This window comes from Fistularia commersonii, chromosome 5 (genome assembly GCF_037954325.1).
Source record: "Fistularia commersonii isolate RoL2024-O1a breed Wild chromosome 5, RoL_Fcom_v1.0, whole genome shotgun sequence".
In the NCBI taxonomy this organism is placed as follows: Eukaryota; Metazoa; Chordata; class Actinopteri; order Syngnathiformes; family Fistulariidae; genus Fistularia; species Fistularia commersonii.
This window is the reverse complement of record NC_141288.1, coordinates 4,981,636-4,998,500: the sequence shown is the minus strand read 5'-3', so window position 1 is coordinate 4,998,500 and position 16,865 is coordinate 4,981,636. Positions and strand designations below refer to the sequence as shown.

Genomic DNA, 16,865 nt, shown 5'->3' with positions numbered 1-16,865 from the left:
GATCAGAGTGTCCGGGGGTGGGATGGGATGGGATGGTGTTTTTGCGCATGCATGCGCATGCACGCACGAAGGGGGGGAGTTGCTACGTGTTCTGTGTGAATGAATAGTAGTTTAGGGTTCCCAGTGTGTGGGGCAGGGGCCTCCAAAGGGACGGGCGGTGTATTATTATACTATTTTTCCATAGTCTTAATTATTTAATAAAGTACTACTTTTTTATTTAATAATTCAAAAAATTTTATTCTACACACTTTTTCTCAAATGCAATTTTGAAGTACATTACATTATAGTGATTTGGCAGACGCTTTTATCCAAAGCGACTTACTAGAAGTGGAATTCACTCACCAAAGATCTGAAGTACCTGTAGTCGGAAGTAAGAAGTGACCGCTCAAGCAAGTAGCCATCTCAGAACCATATACATTCATTTCATCATTCTTTTTTTTTTTTTTTGGGCAGTTTTGGGGTTGGGGCTAAGTGTGATTAGAAGTTAGTGCTTGGTGAAGAGGTATGTTTTCAGCTCACGGCAAAAGATGGGCACGGACCCCCGCTGTTCTGAATAATGTATAACTTTATTGGACGTAGTAAGAGAGGATATGAAGGTAGTTGGTGTGAGAGAGGAGGATACAGAGAATCGGGTTAGATCAGGGGTGGGCAAACTTTTTGGCTCAGGGGCCCCATTGGCTTTTAAAATTTGACAGGGCAGGTCAGCACACCTTATGATACAAAAAAATAAAAAACACGTTGTTTAACAGTACATATCAGACTCACTTGACATTTGCTTTGAAAATAAAACCAGCTTGGTCTTGAAGGCTCTGACGTTTGCTTGCATTTTATGCACAAACCAGTTTTTTCCTTGTAGCTTCACATCCAGCTCATTCATGTGTGTCAGTATGTCTACAGTAAAGGCTAAATCACAAAGCTAATCTGTGTCATCCAGCTCAGGAAAATTCTCAAGTGTTCTCAAGTAGCTCCAAAAATGAAATAATCTCCTGTTTGAGCTCTCACATTCATTGATCCTATCATTCAGTCATTCACATCAAGTATGAATTCTGTACTGTTCTTTGGCAGGCCGGATTCTAAAAACCAACGGGCCAGATGTGGCCCGTGGGCCGTAGTTTGCCCACCCCTGGATTAGATGGAGGTTGATTCACTGTGGCGACCCCTGAGGGGAAAAACTGAAAGGAGAAGTGTGACTTTTTTTTTCCTTTTAGAAAACAGAATTAATCTCAAAAGATGTCTCCTGATTGTGGTAAAAGAAAAAACATTAAAATGACAAAGAAAATATTTCAAGCTCCTCAAGCAAGTCATTGAACAATTTGCTTTAAGTTGCAATAAAAGCAGGAAGAAACTTTAAATCAGAGAAATTTAGGATAAATTGATTCAAAATATGCATTTCTCACAAGCAAAATGATGCAAAAATATCATTGAAATAATAAGAATAGAATAATAAGAATTTTTTTTTGTAATAAACACAACAGAAGTTTAAGCTCAAAATAATTCTTGCTGTTTTAAGGACTCTGGATCTTTTTTCTTCTTCAGAAACAGCAGAAAAAAAGTTGTTTATGTTTTAATTTGAGTGAAGTTTTTTTTGACAACCTTAATTTCAAGATTTCCGACTAAAACAGCTACACTTGAAGTAGATAGTTCCTATTTTGACCACTAGATGGCAGGCAGTCCCTCTCCAAACTAAAGCTTTGCTCGTTCTCCACAGAAAGGAACTAGTTAATTTTATATTCAAACAGATTTAAATATTTTTATTGAGCTTTGATTGTTCTTTTTCAAGTGGCAGTATTGTTTTGGAGAAAAAAAAGAAATTTTGTCTTGTTTTGATTTTTTTTGGCCTGATGGTTGTTTTGTCTTTTCTTACTGCTGAGATGAAGGTACATGTCGGCATTTTAGAAAAGGAAAACCAGACCGCAGACTCAGTGGAAAAACCCCATCAGCGCTTGGATCAACTAAGGGCTTCAAGGGGTGCACTTGAAGGCACTATGTCTCTAAAAAAAGATAAGACTGGGCTGCCACTCATTTTGTTTTTTTTTTCAGTTGAAACTGTTTTTTTTAAGTGTTGTTTTTTTTTGTTTTCTTTTTTTACCTTTTGTACCTTTTTACCTTTGTTACATATTTTCATGTTTAAATATATTTCAATAAATGTTTTATTCATATTGCAAATTTTTTGGTTGTTTTTTTTGCCAATTTTTGATTTGTTTAGAATTCATTTTCAGGTGATATTTTCTTTATTCACATCATTTTTTTTCATTTAGGTGAATCTATATTGGCTGTATTTTCTGTCTTTATTTTAATCAGGAATATCAGTTTATTTGTCTTATTTTTTCCTAAATGGGATTTTTCATCATAGTTCCTTATTTTGCCTAATTTTTTCCACTGTTTACTTCTTTGTTTTTTTTTTTAATTATTTTTCTCTCTGGATATTTATCTATTCATCTTCTAGATGTCATTCATATTTTTTGTAATATTTTGTCTTTTACATCTCTAACCCAGAGATGCTGCTATTGTTGTGTTTTGTCCTGCCTTATAAGGTTGTTTGTGTCTGTTTTTAATTCCGCTGAGAGCTGCTATTTCTAAATTTTGTCGCACTCTTTAAGGACAATAAGTCTTGAATACTTGAATTCCTGCCTCCCTGGCGCTCCTGTTGGGAATTAGTTCTGCTCTGTTGCCATCTAGTGATCGTGGTGGAGAATTACATCTTTTAAGAAAACCCCTCTGGGGTCAAAGTGTCATCGAAAATAATCAGTCCTTTTGATTGATTGGGAAAGACACCAACAAACAAGCGTCTACGTCGTTACAATGAAAGTGGGTGGGACTTTTCATCACATCGGTCAGATAGCGACCCCGAATTTGATGCTTAGGATTTAAAACGGCGTGCGCGTGTGTGTGTGTGTGTGTGTGTGTGTGTGCCAGCACATGTGACAGAACTGCATTTACCCATCAGCCTGTCCATGGGGTCAAGTTTCAAAGTTTCCCTCTCCCCTCCGAGTTCCACCGAACACAACAAATATTGACCGGCCAGTCCAATGGTGGATTTTAACCTTCGGTTCCCCCCCGTGCATCGGGGCGGAGCGATTGGTGGGCCTCGTGCGTGTTTGTTGTGTGTGTTTGTGTCAGATTGTGCTGCCGTGAGGTTCTTGCAGGCCCGGGGAACATGGAGCTTCTGAGGCTGCTTCTGCTGCTGCTGGCCGCGGTGGAGCGAGGCAGCTGCATCGAGTTTGTGGTCGACGGCGAATGGGAGGAGGAGGCGGTGAGTCGGTGGCGCCGGTCAGAAGACCCGGGTTCCTTCCAGTTTTTAATTTTCCCGAGGAGAGCATTAGCACTCACACCTAGGTTTTGTTTTTACTGGTTTAATAATAATTTAAGAAAGTTTTTTCACAGCTTATATCTTTGATTTTTTTTTTTTTTTTCAAATTTTTTCAAATTTAATTTAACAACTCAGCAAGTGTATATTTTTGGGGGATTTAACAAAAAAAGTTTACTGATTTGAAAAGAAAATGGAATTATTTTTCAGTCAATTATACCATTTTGTTGTTTTTACTTTTTCCCATTATTTTGGGGTGTTTTTTTATGATAATTTCAATTTTTTTGCAAATACCCAATTTTCTCAATTCTCTTTTTACATTATACACATACACACGGACACCTATGTATCTGACTTTAACCTGAAAAAAGACACGGACAGTGAACAAATTCCCAAATTGACCGCAGCTTAAAGCCTTCAGTCAAAATCAGTTGATTTAAATCAATAATGGAATATAAATATTACAAGTGAAACTTTTTTTAAATGAAAGATTACACTCCGAGGCCTAGCTGTCAATCACTGTTAAGCATCACATAATACATATACTTCGCATTCAACCGCACGAGCCGCCTCGAGAGCGTCCAGATCTTCAAATAAAAGGATAATAATGGACGGAAATCATTCAAACAGCGAAAATGAGACATTATTATTGAAACAATAAAGGCAGGAATTAAAAGAAGCCAAAGTTAAGAGTTTTTAGCGTTTAAGTTTTATGTAACCTTGTGATTTTTGACAAATAGAATACAAAAGTTATTTGTTATTGCATTGAGAGTGAGGGGAATTTGTCTTTTTTTTCACTCTGATCAATTTATTTAATTTCAATTTAAGCCAGAGCTCTGACATTGGTCCAAAAACATTAAAATTATTTTTTTTTTAATCTACCTTTAACCCTTTTCACATTGCATCTGCTCATTGTTGCTTCTGTCTCTTGCACACATTGGACTTTTTATTTTATTTTTTTCATTTAGTTTTGAAAAGCATTTAATCAATTGGCCTTTTTTAACCTGCTGATCTTTGAAAAGAGTGCAAATAAAACTGACAAGAGTTAGTTTGAGCCGCTTTTTACCCAAGATGGGAGAAAAACATCTCAGTCCTGCTCAATAATAATCATAATATTGATAATAATATTAATGATAATAATACACTGAAATGATTTCTGTTTGCAGCCCCGTCTGCAGGACCATCGGGAGAGACACAAGGTGAGACCTGCTTCTTTTTTTTTTTTCAATTTATTTTCAATTTGAAATTATTTCTTTCAACATTCAGTTTAAACGCTGAGCGCCAAGCATGGCTCCTTTTCCTTAACCATGTTGCAACGACCCATCGATCAGTGGAAGTAGCTACTGATTTGACAAAAACAAGCTCGAGGCTTCCTCCCTGACTGACCGACACGGTGTGTGTGTGTGTGTGTGTGTGCGTGGGTGCGTGCTTTTGTGTGTGTTGCAGAGGGCCGTATTGACGAGTGAGGAGCAGGAAGATTTTGAGGTAGGCCCCCCCACACCGGCTAGCTGGCGTGACCCCGCTGTGTCATAGGTGAGCTTTTATCTGCCGGTCGATGAGCCGCTGTTTGGAGAGGATCCTCGTGACCGGCAGGTCGTCGACTCCTTTTTCCTTCCCTCGCGCCGGCCGCCTTGCACCCGCCCTCGCCGTCCTTCACCGGCAAAAGGAAACCCGTCTTCTGGAGGTTCTTAGAAAATGTTACATTGAAATGACCCTCTGGCACCCAATTTTCTCCATGGTTACAGTGTTGTACTTGTTTATCTATGTTTTTATTTATTTATCTCTGTCCGTCGGATTTTTGGATTTGAATTAATACTTTATCGATTCCGAAGGGGAAATTTGTGAGCTGCAAACCAAATTAGTTTGGTTGCCTGTTTTTTCTCTTCTGTACACACAGTAACTTTTTTCCTGGTAGTTTTCTGCTTCTTTAACTTCTTTCTTTTATTTCATATTTACTAATATTTTGCTCCTAATATTATTTGTCATCCGTAATTTTTTATAAAATCTATCGATACCGCTATCACCAGGAGTTTTAATTCATAATAATATTTCTAAAATAATTATTTGAGAAAAATAATAAAAAACAATAGTTTTAGTGGACATAATTTGTCATGCTGGGGTCATAATAGGGATGCAATTTTTTTTTTTTAATTTTAGTAATTTCTTGATTATTTTTATCTATTCATTTCTAGATTTTAGGTAGTTGTTAAATTATAGATTATTTTCTGATAAACTTAATTTTGGTATGTTTGTTTACTAATAATAATACTAATTTTAATCACTGTTGCTCCTGCTACTTATACTAGTTATCCAGCCATCCATCCATGGAAAAAAAAAAAAAAAAAAATATTCTGTGAGGTGGTTTCCCCTTCCAGGCCATCCGGGGCGATGACATCACCGTCAAGAGCTACAAGGTGGAGAGTCGCATCACATCCCGCTTTGCTCAGACCACCGTCCGCAGCTCCGTCACCAACTCGGGCTCCAAGGCCCAGAGTGTCGGATTCAACGTCCAGATCCCCAAACGGGCCTTCATCACCAACTTCACCATGTGAGCCGAGAGTAATGATTCAGGATTAAACCTGGGACGTGCAAATAAAAAGCTAGTGAAGATTTACCTTCAGAATAAAAGCTTTTCCTGTGCAGAGGAAGCGCAGATTACCAGCTTTTATCATCTTGTGTGTATAATACAATTCAAACTTCTGGCTAACATTTATTGGTAACGTGACAGGAATGTCAACGGCATTACGTTCATGGGCTCAGTGAAGGAGAAGACGGTGGCGCGGAACTTGTATGCTCAGGCCCGGGCCCAGGGCAAGGCGGCTGGCATCGTCAGGTACAGTGAATGTTCACACCCGGCTTGCACTGCAATGTTGTCATAGAAACTGAGGTGTTTGTCCGTGCGTGTGGTCTCGCAGGGCCAACTCTCAGGACATGGAAACGTTCAAGACGGAGGTCCACGTTCCATCGGGCAGCAATATCGAGTTTGAGCTGAACTACCAGGAGATGCTCAGCCGCAAACTGGGCTTCTATGAGCTGTTGCTCTACCTGCAGCCTGGCAGACTGGTCCCGCAGCTCCAGGTGAAACAGACAAAACAAATAAAAAGTCACAGTTGGCTAGAATTGATAGCATCTTCACTGCCTTGAATCTCAAGGTGGACTAACATGTTAATGCTTATTTTGTGTTAGTGTCAACTTCATTTGTAACATGTAACATGCAAAAACCATTTGTAACTTTTTTTTTGGAACCAGAAGGAGATGAATCGTCTTTAAGAACCAAGCTTTTCGCTCTAACATTCAGAATCGTAAATTATACAAAAGATAATTTTTTCATTCAGTGTCATTTGTTTTCCTTGCTAATATCCATTTCCTTTGCTTGTCGTCGTTGCTAATGTATTCATCCATTCAACGCCAATCTTGGTTTCTTTGAAACCCCGTCCTCAGGTGGACATCTACATCTATGAGCCGAACGGCATCGCCGCGGTGGAGACGCCTAGCAAGCTGGGGGAGAAGTTCAACAAGCTGATCACGGTGACCTCCACCGGGGACAAGGTGAAGACCCCCTTATCTAATGCTTCCTTTGGTTCAAAGCTTTTATTTCTCATTGACACTGAAAAAAATAATGTTTCTGTTCAAATCTTTTGTCTACTTTAGACTTCATGTCATGCTGTTCTTTAAGTATGAAGTGGATTTTTACTTGAATATATATGCATATAGTTTCAAGTATATAGTTCCATATGATGTGTGTGTGTGTGTATACCTGTATGTATGTATGTATGTGTATGTATGTCTATATAGATATATTATTCATGTAAATTATCATGGATTTAACTTTTTTTAATGTTTTTTTTTGTATTTCTTTTTATTCAAAGTCCCTTGAGGTGCAGGTCTAATATAAAAGTAGCAACACAATCATTATTATTTTTGACATTATTAAAATAGATAGATAACTAGCTAGCAAGATGGCTAGCTAGTTCTCTATCTAGGTTTCTAGATAGTTATCTATTTAGATAGCTATCTAGATTCAATAGTTATAGAACTACTCCTCCTCCTACTATAACAAATCTAGATAGCTGGATAGCTAGTCATTTAGCTATTTATCTATCCATGTATCTAAATAAATGGATAGATAGAGAGCCATCCAGCTAGCTAGTTATCTATCTAGATTGCTAACTTGTTATCAATCTAATTATCTATTTAGCTAATAGCTAATGGTGTAATATCTATGTAATAAAGTAGAAATTGTGACATATAAAAAAGCGCCATGTCCTGAATGCTTGTGCTTTTTCGCCCTCTTCATCTCACCTCCTCGTCCTCTTCTTCGTTCTCCCCACAGGCCCACATTTCCTTCAAGCCCAGCCTGCAGCAGCAGAGGTCTTGTGAGAACTGCAGCGGCAGCGCCATCGACGGCGTCCTCGCCGTGCGCTACGATGTGAAGCGGGACAGCAGTGCCGCAGAGCTGCAGGTACGCGGGTGTTGGTGTGGTGGCGGGGGGGGTCGGGGTTCGGGTCAAAGGTCGCGCCAGTAGATTTTCACGCTTCCACCTGCAGGTCTCCGACGGGCACTTTGTCCTATTCTTTGCCCCGACCAACCTGACGCCCCTGCCCAAAAACATCGTCTTCGTCATCGACGTCAGCGGATCCATGTGGGGGGTGAAGATGAAGCAGGTGGGTGCTGTGTTTGACCTTTGACCCCATGGCATCGAAAGAAACATAAAGGCATTACTATGACATGTTCGATTTATAAAATAGAAGAATAAAAATAAATAAAGCTTTAAGAAAAAAAAATATATATTTCAGAAAATGCATTGAGCTACATTTAAAAATGCACTGAAAAACCTGGAAATAAATTAATAAAAATGTACTCCTTAATTTGTACTTAAGACCTTAACCCTCATATTATGTTAAGAGTCCATTTGACCCATTGGGTCAATGGGTGAAATGGGTCAAATTGACCCTTAACATAATATGAGGGTTAAAACACTTGATAGCCTTAACCTTGACAATTTATATTTTATTTATATTTTATTGTATTTCTTATTAGCCTTCCTACTATTATCTATTACTGTTATGTTTTTTGCTTGAAACTCTGGCACAACAATTTCCTTCGGGATGAATAAAGTTTTTCTCATCTCATCTCAAAATCAATAATAATAATAATAATAATAATAATAATAATAATAATAATAATATTGTTTCTCCGACCGCTCTCTGTGCCCCCGAAGACGGTGGAAGCAATGCAGGCCATCCTGGACGACCTGACTCTAGAGGATCAATTCAGCATCATCGATTTCAACCACAATGTGCGCTGCTGGAGCGAGGAGCTGATGTCGGCCTCCTCACTGCAGGTCGCCGACGCCAAGAGATACGTGCAGAGCATCCGACCGATGGGAGGTGGGACCGGCAGATCGGGGGCGAAGGGGGATAAAATATGGAGAGATTCTGAGATTCGGGCTGGTTTGATGCGTTTTCAACCTTCGACCCCAGGCACCAACATCAACGAGGCGCTGATGAAAGCGGTGCAGATTCTGACGAGGGCCTCCCATCAGGGCCTCATCAACGCCCGATCCGTCTCCATGATCATCCTCGTCTCCGACGGTGACCCCACTGTGGGTAAGACCTGCTCGCCTAGTCCGGATCCTCACGCCATCGTTGGGCCTGACACCTCCTCCTCCTCCTACTTCTCCTCTTCAGGGGAGATCAAACTCAGCACCATCCAGAAGAACGTGAAGCGGGTGATGAGGGAGGAGTTTTCTCTTTTCTCGCTGGGCATCGGCTACGACGTGGACTACGACTTCCTGGAGCGCATCGCCACGGAGAACAGGGGCATCGCCCAGCGCATCTACGCCAACCACGACGCCGCCGAGCAGCTGCGGGTAAGGCCAGCTGATTCCCCTCTCAGCCAATCAGATAACAGCATCACTTCTGCTACTGTGACCAGGAGGAGACCAGGAACACAGTTACGACATTTACCACCACCTAACACTTGTGTTATATTGCAGTTATGACAACTGAGTAATTATGTTATCATGACTACTGAATACCAATGCGATCATAGGTTTGTTTTTACTATTGATTACTGGTGTAATTATGCAATTATGTACGAGGAAAACTTTATTTATACATTCACAGCATGTGAATGCTTATGATATGACACAAGTATGACGACTGAATGCTTCTATGCCAGTGCATTTATGAGTACATCATACTCATTGAATATTATAGTTCCAAGTTCTGAATACAAGGCAGCAGTAGAGTTATGATGATTGAAAACTACCATTATTTCTGGACTATTGAACCGCATTAGCTAAAAATAAGTAAATACATATATGTGTACATATATAGGCTGCACCTGCCTATAATCTGCAGGTGTCTGCAGCTGGAAATTACGGTAATTCAATTACCACTAAATACTTAGTTACGTCGACCAAATACAAATATAATTATATAGTTATTACAATTGAAAAGGAACTTATTATATAGTTATGACTACGTAAAAGTCATGTAATTATGCATTATGACACTGAATACTTATTAGATACACAGCATTACTAAGTAATAATCTGCAATAATGCAGAAGAATGCAAACTTCTGTTATCTATTTTTATCCTTGCTGTTGTGATTCTGTTTATTTTTTAACCCTTGTCGTCATTCTGTTATCTGTTCCTATCCTTGTTCTCGTCTTGGTCCTGCTAATGATCTCTTCTTTTTACATTTATATTCATATTTATTGATATTGCCATTGTCGCGCTGCTGTGACAAACAAATTTCTCCTACGGGGATTAATTAACGACCATCTTATCTTAAACAGATGCAGCATCTTTTGTCAGCAAGTCTTTTGGTCTTGTGAAAATCCTTTTCATGATCCTCCTCCTCGTCGTCCTCCCGCAGAATTTTTACAGCCAGGTATCCTCTCCCCTGCTGAGGAGGATCGCCATCCAATTCCCCGAGGAGTCGGTGTCCGACATCACCCAGAACCGCTTCGACAAGTATTTCGGCGGCTCCGAGTTGGTGGTGGCCGGGAAGGTGCTGCCGACCGACAGCGACACACTGACCAGCCTCACCACCGCCTCTGCTGTGAGTAACACACACACGTGCCATCCATAAAAAAATATGTTCAGCAATACACCCACTATGTTCATTTTTACCTTTTTTTTTTTGGTGGGTAAAAAAAAAAAAGGTTCACTTTGATTGTTGACATGATTTAGAGAACAAGTAGTTTCAGCTGCAAAAAAGGGAGGAATAAAATAACTACATGTAATATACAAAATATAATTTCAAAAAATGCAAAATATACCTTTGGCAAAGCGCAGGCAAGTCTTCGCGAAGTGCAATATTTTTAGAAATTGTTATTTCTGTTTGTGTTTTTTCCTCAACCTTCAAGCTCATATTATTAGATTAATAATTAATTATTTTATTAATAAAAAAAACAAAATGTTTTTTTTCACCCTCCAAGCAATTAATAAAAAGTACATTTCCTAAGAAATATGACAATAAAATGTTTTGATGTAATCAGAAATAGCATGTAAACACAGAGATCGATTGGCCCCACCACCCACGTCAGCTGAAGGGAGCCGGTATTGGTCCGATATCAGTAATTGATCAGCTCTTTATAAAAACTACAAACGGGATGCTTGACTGACGACGTAACCACAGCGACTTGAAGAAGATACAACACTCGCACCTTATTGGACGTGTCCGAATAATGACAAGTCGGGCTGCTTTTAAATGTGCTTATTTTACAATGAGGTTTGCAAAGTCAAAATGGTTGTATGAAGTGTATACCTGAGACGCCCCCCACCCCCTCCACCCCAAACCCCTGGGGCTTCCTGTTCCCATCCCGCAGGCCAGTCTGGACTTCACCTTCCAGAAGGAGGTGGAGATGTCGAAGCTGGACGAGGAGCTGGCCAAGCAGCAGCACTCCTTCACCGGCTTCGCCAGGCAGCTGTGGGCGTATATCACCATCAAGCAGCTGATCAGTGAGAGGTGAGGGGCGTCAAAGGTATCCATCCATCCATCTTTTTTCTTATACTACAATGAAATGAAATGAAAATGAAATGAAATTATTATCATTAATATTATGCGCCAAACACATCAATGTTAATTTATCACAAAAGAAAAAAATTGTCCATGTCTCTGGAATTAAATGAAATAATTGAATAAAGAAACAATACCAAATGAATCGCCTCATTTTATCCTCCTGGAAATACGACAGACATCCTTATTTTGCCGTAAAAAATAAGATAAAATAAGGTAAAATGAAATAAAAAGTGAATAAAATTAATTCACTCTTAATTTATTTTCACTTAATTTATTTAATGCCTGTGACATGATGTCTATTTAGCACTGTTTAGCACTGTTTACCAAATCATACCAATATATATATATTTATATATATATATATTTTTTTTTTTTCCATGGATGGATGGCTGGATAACTAGTATGAGTAGCAGGAGCAACGGTGATTGAAATTAGTATTATTATTAGTAAACAAACATACCGAAATTAAATTTATCAGAAAATAATCTGTAATTTAACAACTAACTAAAATCTAGAAATGAATAGATAAAAATAATCAAGAAATTACTAAAATTAAAAAATAAAAAAAAATAGCATCACTATCATGAGCTCAGCATGACAAATTATGTCCTCTAAAACTATTGTTTTTCATTATTTTTTTCAATTGTTTTAGAAATATTATTATGACTTATTATTCGTCATGTAAAATGACATGGCGAATAAAGCGATTCTGATTACATACCTGTATAAAGAGTGAACTGTGTGATGGCGGCAGGTCCCTGGCGCCAACAGCAGTCAAGAAGAGGAAGATCACGCAGCGCATCCTGTCGCTGTCGTTGGACCACCAGTTTGTCACGCCGCTCACCGCCCTGCTGGTGGAGAGTGAGGACGGCACAGAGAGACTGCTGGCCGGCTCGCCCAGGGACAGCAAGAACGGCTGCTGCTCAGGTGTGTGTGTCGGGGAAACACACATACACACACACCGCTGCGTTCACACACATCTGTTGTCATTCCAAAACAATCGCATTTTTTGCCCCGGTATAATCTGAATATTATAATCAATTTGGTACGTATTTGTTGTTATTCTTGTAAATTAAATTAATAAGTCAGGCTAATTTATGCTATCTATTTATCTGTCTGTCTATCAATCTCATTATTATTAAAATCATTAATATCATCATTATTATTTGTGTTGTTTAAATTAAAAGATCTGGCTAACTCATCCTTTGGTATGATTATTTATTGTCCTTTTGATATAATTATTAATAATATTTATGAATTACCTGTTGTTTATTCTGATTATTATTGCTATTATTATCATTATTCATTTTTTTATTGCTGTTATTATCACTGATGAATTAATGTGTGCTGTCTCCAGGCGCAGGGTTGGGTGGCGGCTCCTCTGCACCTCTGAGCCCGGTGAGGGTCGTCTACCAGCCGCCGCCGTGGGTCCAGATGACCACCATGCCTCCGCCGAGCCACGTGGCCAAAGGCCCAGAGGAGTGGGCCCTCCCCGAGAAGGTCAACCTAGGTAACCCCCTCCCTCCGCAAGTGCACCCTCAAATCTTAAGAAAAAAAAGATAAATAAAAAATTGTTTATTTCTCCCTCAGTGGACAACGACCCTCACTTCATCATCCACCTGCCTTCGACCAACATGGACGTCTGCTTCAACATCGACTCCAAACCTGGCCACATTCTCAACCTGGTGTCGGACCCCGGAGCGGGTACGAGGCCGCCTCCGCATTCCACGGTCCCACCGGAACGGTTTACACCCGTTTAGTTTTCCTCATCACAATATGGGAAAATTCACTGAAAATAACCGACGTTTTGCGTAAAGTGACGTCATGTAAAAACTAACTGACTGGTTGATAGTGTTTCTCCTCCTCTTCCTCCTCCTCGGGCGTCGATGAAGGCGTGGTGGTGAACGGGCAGCTGATCGCCTCCAAGCGACCGCGCGAAGGCAAATTCAGCACCTACTTCGGCGTCATCTCCATCTACTACCAGCCCGAGGGGGTTGCCGTGACCGTCGGTACCGATGCCATCGCCGTGAGCGACGGCGGGAGCAACCGCACCTTGACCTGGGCGGCCACGGCTGAACTCACGCTGAACCGGTAACCAATTAATTACGCTATCACAGATCGGTCGATCCGATGTTAAATTCATATTTTTGGATGTTGAATTAACAGATGTCCTCAGGTAATGAGTTAAATATTTGTACCGAATATGTTAAATAGTACATACAAACTTAGCCAGTGCTTCTGCCGCTATATTTTAACCAGCAGGATTTCATCCTCCTCTTCCTTCTAAAGCGTCTAAAGCAGGGGTGGGCAAACTTTTTGGCTCGGGGGCCACATTGACTTTTAAAATTTGACACTCCATATAAAAAAAAATTTAAAAAAATGTAAAAACGCATTTGTAAATGGTACATATTAGACTCATCTGACATTTGCTCGGAAGATAAAACCAGCTGGGTTTTAAAGGCTCTTGCGTTTGCTCGCATTTCATGGACCAAACCAGTTTTTCCCTTGTAGCTTCATGTCCAGCTCATTCATGTGTGTCAGTATGTTCACAGTAAAGGCTATTTTCAACCTTTTTTGAGCCGCGGCACATTTTTTACATTTACAAAATCCTGGGGCACACCACCAACCAAAATTATCCAAAGTTACACTCTAACACAGTACATATAATACATATGGTTAATAATATAGTTTTTGATGTATTCATACTCAGTGTGAAACCTGGGACTGTTTGGATGGAAACAAAATGGATATCCTGGCAGTAATGGTAGAAAGACACACACGAAGCTCTTGGTCAAGCTTTACAAGCTGGCAGTATTCATGTTTCTGCCACAGTGTGGGACCTTTTTGATTTAGCTACGAGTTCGACAACAAGGTAGCTAGCTTTTAGGGCTCTCTTGTTTACCTTTGTGGTTTTTCCTCCCAAAAAATTGCCCGTTTCTTATTGTTTGTACGTAAGCGCACAAAATAGCCCATCGGCTGGTTTTGAACTGAGGGATGTTTCGTTTGCAGATGGCGTTTTAGCTTGCTTGGCACCGTGGCGCTATTGGATAGCTTCTCACCACACACCAAGCACAGCGGGCGGATGCCGTCGCATCCCGGATGAAAGTGGATCCAAAATGAAAGATAGCTTTTACTGTTTTGCCTCGAGTTCACCGTCTTTTCTTTTTTTCCTTTTGTCCATCCTTATCACTGTCACTCGCTCGTCTTGCTGCACTAACTCTGAACACGGCACACTGGTCATTCAGCTCAGGAAAATTCTCAAGTAGCTCCAAAAATGAAATAATCTCCTGTTTGAGCTCCCACATTCATTGATCCAATCATTCAGCTCAAGTATGAATTCTGTACTGATCTTTTGGGGCCGGATTCAAAAGACCAGCAGGCCGGATGTGGCCCGCGGGCCGCAGTTTGCCAACCCCTGATCTAAAGCCGTGGTGTTTTGTTTGTTGTCTGGTTCAGGGTGCGGGTCGCCATCCTCAAGGACTCCCACCTGACCGTTACTGTAAACGGCAGCATCCGAGTGGCGGTCCTGCTCCACCGCGTCTGGAAGAAACACCCCATCAACGTTGACTTCCTGGGCATTTACCTCCCCAACGACAACCAGTATTCTCCCCGGGTCCACGGGCTCATAGGTACATCCCCGCCTGCCGAAGCGCCCTCGGGAAAGACACACACTCTAATACAGTTTATATGAAAAGTCATCCTTGCAGGGGAAACAACAACGACATCATTATTCAGGTGACTTGAATTAGATACTCATTAAGAAAATACATTTCTGGATGAAAAATTTCATCTGTATAGTGAGTATGATCAAATTGGTGATGTTGTTTTTTTGGTACTTAATTAAATATAAAATAACTGTAGTGGGGGCAGCAGTGGTTGGTGTTCGGGCCTCACAACCCGAAGGACCCTGGTTCGATTCCGACAAGGGAACCTTTCGGTGTGGAGTTTGCATGTTTTCCCCTTGTCTGCATGGGTTTCAAACGAGTGAAGGGTTGTTTGTCTGTAAATGTGGCCCTGCGATTGACTGGCGACCAGTCGAGGGTGCAGCCTGCCTTTCGCCCGATAACCGCTGGGATAGGCCCCAGCATCCCCCCGTGACCCTGAACGCAGGATAAGCAGAAGACAATGGATCAATAGTTTTAGCGTGAACCAGCCCTTAAGAGGATCATAAGCTTTCTGCTGCCACCTAGAGGCCATATGGTGCATTGCACAATTACATCAAACCTGGAGCTTGTCGTTCGTTCGGTCCTTGAGGTAGTTCTTCGGGATCTCTTCAGGAAATACTGGATTCTTTTTTACTGTTATCATGAAAAAGACTTGAAATCCACTCACATGATCCGTTTGATAACTTCAAGCATTTTGTGGAGCTTGTTCAGGAAGCTGCGATGACTAAAATTTTAATTATATTCCAGGACAACATGAGGTTTTACATGATAAATTTTTTGTCTTGCTGATTTTTTTAAGGAGTTTCCAGGATGCCTGGATACGCCCAACACTGAATCATTGGTTCACGTTGATTATTTAGATCTAGAGAAAAAAAAAAAAAAATTACGTACAAAATATACCTACAGCACAGCGCAGGCAAGTCTGGGCGAAGTGCAACTTTTCAACCCTCAAACCTATAATAAAAAAAAAAAAAAAAAAAAAAAAAAATTTCCCCCTCCAAACAATTAATAGAATGTAGATTTCTTGAGATTTCAATATATTAAAATGTTTGTAATGAAAAAATGCTTGTAAACATAGACCAGGACTAAATAGATTGGCTTTGCCACCTGAAGGGAGCCGATATTAGTCTGATATCAGTAACTGATTGTCTTTTAATAAAAATGTCAGACTCCTGATGTTCAAAGGACGCCGAAACCTTAAAATCCGGATGCTGAAAATGTGTGTGTGTGTGTGTGTGATCTCCACTCATAGGGCAGTTTACCACGGAGCCTCAAATCAGTGTTTACGACGTCCATGAAGGAGCCGACCCTCTGAAGAAGGAGGCCACCATGGAGGTGAAAGGCAACAAGCTTCTGGTCACCAGGTACCGTTGACCTCCTGCTCCACCTGCCGTCGCCGCCACTTTCCCTCCTTCAACCTCCGTGTTTTTGATCCAGGGGCTGGCAGAAGGACTACAGGCGCGACGTGCAGCACGGCTCGGACGTCTACTGTTGGTTCGTGCACAACAGTGGAAAGGGCTTCATCGACGGCCATTACAGCGACTACATCCTCCCGCACCTCAACAGCTTCTTGCCGCCGCTCTGACCCAGCGGTTGCTGCTGTTCCACGAAAGGGAGGGGAGGCGGAGGCGCGGTGATGCCTGAAACACACTGTGCTGTGTTTGGGACTTTTTTTTTTTTTTTTTTTTCTCCCCTCAAAGCTTCCGATAACGTGTCTTAAAAAAAAAAATCACCAGGCTCTATTTTCAAATTTATTCACACAATTGAGACGTCTCTGTCGTAATCTGAGTGTCGATTAAAAAAGAAAAAGAAAAACAATGTACAAAGGAACTGAATGGTCGGTTTGTCGGACGCCTC

General features: G+C 40.7%; 1 protein-coding gene across 1 annotated transcript; it reads left to right on the top strand.

Annotated features, from left to right (window-relative positions):
- The first annotated feature begins 3,072 nt into the window (after nucleotides 1-3,072).
- Nucleotides 3,073-16,834, top strand: itih2 (inter-alpha-trypsin inhibitor heavy chain 2). The gene is made up of 21 exons (XM_086146572.1): nucleotides 3,073-3,253; nucleotides 4,474-4,506; nucleotides 4,754-4,792; nucleotides 5,683-5,855; nucleotides 6,036-6,140; nucleotides 6,223-6,385; nucleotides 6,749-6,856; nucleotides 7,641-7,769; nucleotides 7,855-7,971; nucleotides 8,529-8,697; nucleotides 8,791-8,916; nucleotides 8,998-9,179; nucleotides 10,195-10,380; nucleotides 11,150-11,289; nucleotides 12,098-12,270; nucleotides 12,701-12,853; nucleotides 12,934-13,047; nucleotides 13,236-13,434; nucleotides 14,800-14,972; nucleotides 16,261-16,372; nucleotides 16,446-16,834. Exons 1-21 carry the CDS (start codon nucleotides 3,158-3,160, stop codon nucleotides 16,591-16,593), a joined length of 2,838 nt encoding a protein of 945 aa, XP_086002698.1. The 5' UTR covers nucleotides 3,073-3,157; the 3' UTR covers nucleotides 16,594-16,834.
- The last annotated feature ends 31 nt before the right edge of the window (nucleotides 16,835-16,865 follow it).

What these genes read in the sequence shown, in the direction of transcription:
- itih2 (XM_086146572.1), top strand. Translation starts at nt 3,158, where the DNA reads ATGGAGCTTCTGAGGCTGCTTCTGCTGCTGCTGGCCGCGGTGGAGCGA. An exon ending in TGACCTCCACCGGGGACAAG is followed by an intron (nt 6,857 to 7,640) that starts GTGAAGACCCCC and finishes TTCTCCCCACAG; the next exon opens with GCCCACATTTCCTTCAAGCC. An exon ending in CAAGAACGGCTGCTGCTCAG is followed by an intron (nt 12,271 to 12,700) that starts GTGTGTGTGTCG and finishes TGCTGTCTCCAG; the next exon opens with GCGCAGGGTTGGGTGGCGGC.